Source organism: Epinephelus moara, chromosome 8, assembly GCF_006386435.1.
Source record: "Epinephelus moara isolate mb chromosome 8, YSFRI_EMoa_1.0, whole genome shotgun sequence".
In the NCBI taxonomy this organism is placed as follows: domain Eukaryota; kingdom Metazoa; phylum Chordata; class Actinopteri; order Perciformes; family Serranidae; genus Epinephelus; species Epinephelus moara.
Window position 1 is genome coordinate 16015793 of NC_065513.1, and position 6000 is coordinate 16021792.

Here is a 6000-nt window from a genome sequence, read left to right on the forward strand (position 1 = left end):
AGCTGGGACAGTCAGTCAGGTTAAGTTGACTGACTCTGGCTGACAGGTTGGCTGCAGGTGGAAGGCATCAGACCACACCTGGCCCCAGCTAGTACTCGGCCAACCGGTTCCTACTGACAGCAAACACTCACCAGCTCCCTCCAGACAAATACACTGACACGAGAACCCACTTTGTGTCTTCGTGGTTCTTTTTACTTATTTATCATCTGTCAGTCCAGGTTTCGACGCATGTGTTTCTTCAGGGAGGGATTGGTATTTGACCACACATCAACTGTGGTAGAAACAGTAAAAATAACAACTTTTCCACCACACCAGGGGTAAAGAAGTTGCTTGTAAACCTAGCCACTGTTCTTTTCTCTTATTTGTTTTTAAGAATTGACACCTACTACCCATAAGTGAAAGCCTCCTCTTACTCTGCCAGGAGGGCATTCCTTGTTGTTGTGGCTGTTTAGTAGACTATTATTACATAGTACAAAGCTGATGTCCATTATTTTCTATCATGCCTCGTGTCAGGCACAAGACTTTGTATTTCACAATCATTTACACAGTCATGGTTGCTGAGAAGATTTAACTGTTATTTTCCATCAGAAAAGACTTCACAGATGCTTTACAGCAGGGGTTGCCAACCTGCGGCCCGCTGCCCATTTTTAAATGGCCCATGGTGAGCTTTTAAAAATAAACTAGAATGGCTCGAGCATATTTCTAATAAATTGCTCTGTATGTACATTGCAGTACAGCCTTGTTAATTTGAAGGCTAGCTATCACTACTTCAACTCCAATTATTAATTGTTAGTTGATAAAAACATTTACCTCCGTGAACATGGCAGATGACCCAAAAAGACAGAAGACAGAGAAATACTTTGTAATTTGTAGGGACTCTGATAAACTACTGTAATGTCAAATATTAAACTGTTTAGTAGTGTTGCATAGCAATTTTGATAGAAAATAAATGATCTATAGCAAATGGACTTTTCTGGTCTAGAGACAGTGAGGACGCATTCACACTGGAGCTATTTGGTCCGCTTTAAACAAACCCTGGTCCGCTTCCACGGATAGTTTGGTTCATTTGGAGTGGTGTGAACGCTCATTTGAACTTTGGTGCGGACCAAATGAGCGAACCCTGGTCCGCTTGAAAACTGGGGGTCTCGGTTCACTTGCAAGTGAACCACACCAGGGTTCACTTGCAAGTGAACCGAGACCCCCAGTCGTGAGGAGGTGCAGCTGCTGATTGATATAAATTTGGTGTTGCTCCATTGTTTTTGTGGTGACCAAGCCGGCTGAAGGAGATGGATTTCCGTTTTCGGTCCTGGCCAATCGATGAGCCGGGTTTTCATCTTTCTCATGCTTTTTTTCTTCCTGGTCAGTGGTCGTTTCAGGCAATACTGCCCCCAAAGGAGCAGCTGTTGTAACTGCATGACGTTGTCCAGGCGGTTTGGTCCGCTTTAAAAAGTGCAGTGTAAAAGTGAACCGAACCAAATGAAGGTGTGAAATGTTTCTGGAATCCCCGCCCAATCAAACAGAGTCGCCCGGACTATCCTGGTGTGAATGCATCCTGATTTTCTTGCAGTGAAACTGGTTTAAAACTATTATGCTAGTGTTTGCCCTGCAACATTTTCTTGTACATGGCCCATAATCAAAAAAGTTCCCCCCCCCCTGCTATGAACTTCCACTGTTACCCTAATATTGTCTGTGTTTTTGCCTTGAGGCTGTTTTCTGAGAACAGTGCCTCTGGTAAGGGGATATGGTGGGGTCCTGTTGAGGGAATGATGTGCGATTGGACACTGTTTGGCCTCTTGCCTGTGGTGTGCAATCTACATGTAATGCTCAGAGGTCAAAGTCTCAAAGCCAGCTGCTGCCCCCTTCCTTCATTTCCTCTGGATTCTGTTAAACCAGACTCACAACAAGTCTTTCATAAACGTGTATTTTCCACTGAGCACATCCCAAAGAGCTTGACGTATGATTTTAGTGAATGTGAAACCTGCAACCTGTGACGTGTATTTTAATTTCCTACTCCTACAGCAGTTCGAGCTCTGACTACGCCATGCAGAGGTTCGACAAGGACTCAGAGGTGTACAAGATGATTCAGGAGAATAAGGAGTTCCGCACGGCACCTCGTCAGTCCAACACCTTCAAAATGCTGCAAGAGGTCCTGGAGGCTGACGAGAAAGGTTAGAAGCACTCTGCATTACAAACAAATGCGAACGATTAACTACTACTCAGTAGTGTCCATCATTGCACAAATATTCACATGCGTATTTTACTGTAAATTGAACTCATTCATCAGTTTTATCAGGCATTTTCTATCTTAAATATGTGACTAAGTTAAATAATGGTGTGTGCAGTGTGTTCCCACACTTACTCAAGATAAGCAAGTATAGAAAATGAATGGGACATGAATGTGTTGCATGGAGGAGCTTGGCAGGATTGCATAGTTTTTAAATTTGGACTGGTGGTCGATCTCAATAATCCCTTTGCAGTTCTCAGGATTCAGCTATTCTGTCAAATGCATCATCACTTAAATCATCTCCTACAGTCATGCTCTCCCTTTGAAATCATTCTTGTTAAAAGCACTTTGTGCAGAACAAGTGAGTGAGAATCACTGAGTTGTAACTCAGACTGCCATATGGCCGTCACCTGTGCAGGATGGAGAGAAAAGCTCTCCTGTGTGCAATTCATATTGTGAACAGCATATCATGGAATGCATCTGTCCTCCTCTTCCCCCTCCGCTTTGATAAATGGTGGGGCAAATAAATCCAGATAGCAATAACATTCTTTCATGACGTGATAATGACCAATGTGTGGAAACCCACTTCATGGAGTGTCTCTCCTGGGTGATGAGCTAGTGATGATGAGTGGGGAACACAAACAAGCTCCACTGACAGAGGGCAGTGAAGGTGAACAGAGTGTTGATGTGAGGAACAGAGATGCAGGCAAGTCACAACTTCTCTTTGAACAGCTCTGCTCATGTGTGTGTGTGTGTGTGTGTGTGTGTGTGTGTGTTTGACTCCAGAGGCAGCCCTGCGGTTCCCAGGAAAACTTTCCCCCAACGTCCCCAAACCAGGCACAGCAGTGGCAGGAGTCAAAAAAACCCACATCTGTGAGAAGTGCGGCACCAGCATTTTGTAAGTCACCTGCAGTTACACGCTCACTGCACTAACATAGGTGTGTGAATAATTGCAAAGATAATTTGCCCTGCAGTAAAAGATGTTCCACATGTGGATGTAGTATTGAGTGTTTTTTTTTTTTTTTAATATTTCCAAAGTAACAACCAGTTCTTAGGTTGACTATTGTTATGTTGAGTGTATTACTGAGCTTTATTTTACCCAGATCAAGTAAAAACACACCTGCCAATGGGGCAATTTTATTTCTTTCTAGAAGCAATCAAATGTTTGAAATTAATGATTTAGATTTCATAATCCAGATACCATATCTGCCTACAGTCAAATATAGTTAATTGTTTTAGGAAAGACAAACGGTTGTAATTGTCAGTATGACGTGATCATGCTAATATTTTTTTGCTGTGGTGTCAACTTTGTCCCTTTGTCACAACTTATCCAAAACCAAAAACACATTTTTCCTCTTTACTGTAGTGCTAGTTATCGGTCTAGATTGTGTTGCGGTGAGTTGCCAAGTTTTGGAGATGTCAGCTGTAGAGATATCTGCCTTCTCTCCAATATAATGGAACAAGTTGGCACTCAGCTTGTGGTGCTCAAAGCGCAAAAACCCCCAACAAAAAACACACATTTGAAAAACTCAACAGCAGTGTCTCTTTCCAGAAATCATGACCGAGTAACTCAAGATAATCCACAGACCTTGTTGTGAGCAGTTTCATGTAGGAACTATTTTCTTTCACCTGCCAACCATATCACTGTGAAGAAGGAATGGTGCATCTACTCATGGATGAGAGGTTTGGGACAGTGTGAGATGTAAACATTAACGGTGTCCTCCTCTGCTGAGCTGTAACATTAGCTAACTCAATGGTGCTAGGTGAGCTAGCAGTAGATGCATACTTCCTCCTTCATGGTGTTATGGTTGGCAGGTGTAGTTCAGTAGAAAGAAAATAGTTCCCACATAAAACTGCTCACAACGAGATCTGTGGTTTCTCTTGAGTAACCCAGCCATGATTTCTGGAGAGAGACATTGCTACTGAGTCTTTCAAATGTATTTTTTGGCAATTTGAGCACCACAAGCTGAGTGCCATCTAGTTCCATTTTATTGGAGAGAAGACAGACATCCCAACAGCCAATATCTCCAACACTCAACAACTCACACCAAAACAATCTCATAAATAGCACTACAAGTAAGAGGGAGAATGTGTATTTTTGATTTTGGGGTGAACTGTCCCTTTAAGATACAAATTAAACTGCAGTATTTGTTTATCTGTGCTAACCTTAGTAACACATGAGTTGATTTGCATTGGAAATTAGGCAAATCATTTCACCCTGTTGTCAGATAGTCCAGTGTGTTTGTCTGCTGTCTGATTGCATTCGTATCTCCACAGAACACTGGCCGTGCGCATCTCAGACGACCGCTTCCGCCACGCAGAGTGCTACACTTGCACAGATTGTGGTCTTAATCTCAAGATGAGAGGTCATTTTTGCGTCGGAGATGTGATGTACTGTGAGAAGCACGCCAACCAGAGGTACAAAGGCCCAGGTAGTTCCCCTCAAGTCACCGTGTCCCCTCGCCAATGAGTCTGCCACTCCTCACCTGCCCCGCTCTGAACGTAGAGTGCTGCTTATCTGCCTGAAGCTCCGCACCACCTGACTCAGTTATAGACCTTGGGATGGGGCGTGGAGGTGGACACTGGTCAGCAAAATGGCAGAGGGTGCTTTTTTTCTGATCACATTTAACCATACTTTGCAATATTATGATTCACTTTCTTGCCTTTCTTATAATTGTACGAGAATTGGGGCTTTTGTTTTTCTACGGCCTGGCCTCGACGGTCTCTTTAGGTTATTCTTAGCTCTAATGATGCACAGCTGCCATGGACTCAAGCCACATCGCATTGTACTAAGGCCAGATTTACATAACACCAACGCTTTGACAAACTCAACAGAACTGGCTCTCTGACTCTCCGAGGATCTGGATAATCATTTGAATCTCCTGCTGACACAAAGGGACCAAAATCTCACCTACACTGCATGCCATTTTAAAAATGTACTGTACACAGGCAGTGCTGTGTGTGTGTGTGGGTGTGTGTGTGGGTGTGTATGGATGCATGCTTTCACATGCAGGAGTGTGGTGGCTTCTGCATGCCTTTCCTGCATCTGTGTGTGTGATTGCGTGTGTGCCTGAGAGAGAGATGGGGAGGGGGGTCCAAATTGTTACAGATACAAAGGAGTTTGTGAATTTTGCGCTAGAGTCAGGCCAAAAGCCCTTGAGTTTTTTTCTATATTTCTTTTGTAAGTAGAATTTATGAGTAGAAGTAATGAAAAAATACATATTTGCTGACTTGTTTTGCTGTTTTGTTGCTTATGAGGGACTATAGATTCAAATATACAAATATTTTTGATGTTTTTTTTGTGATTGAATTGTATTCTATAATATAGACCATTTAAAATGCATAATGTATGCACAGGACATTTAGTGTGAAAAGAATTAATGATACTACACTTGTCAAGTTACAGCAGTACTCAGAGATACACTATAATGTTCGCAATTCATGTGGCACTTAATAAAACCGCACAACCTAAAGCTTCTTCAGTGATGATGACTGTGTTGGAATAAGTGTAAATGTCTTCCTAAGTCATTACTGTTTCCAAACTTTTTGGTGACGGCTGCCCTGTCTTTACGTAGTTTTATTGACTCCACATTACACAAGTACACTTCTCATTGTTGGCAGCTGAAAGGAGTCAAACAGGAGTTGTTCTTTGTCTCTTTGTCATACAGGTACGGTCCTTTAAGTTCAATAGACCTTCGTTTCACAGCTGACCTTTTGTTGCCTCTTAGCAGGAAGACACACGTGTAACTAATTACATTAAAGATGACTCCATTCCA

General features: G+C 42.6%; 1 protein-coding gene across 1 annotated transcript in view; it reads left to right on the top strand.

Moving 5' to 3' along the window:
- pdlim2 (PDZ and LIM domain 2 (mystique)) overlaps positions 1 to 6000 on the top strand; it is a 43950-nt gene extending 37950 nt beyond the window's left edge. Inside the window, exons 8-10 of the mRNA XM_050051789.1 lie at positions 2020 to 2168; positions 3011 to 3122; positions 4502 to 6000. Coding sequence (XP_049907746.1) covers positions 2020 to 2168; positions 3011 to 3122; positions 4502 to 4694 — 454 coding nt within the window. The 3' untranslated portion in view covers positions 4695 to 6000. The remainder of the gene's footprint in view (positions 1 to 2019; positions 2169 to 3010; positions 3123 to 4501) is intronic.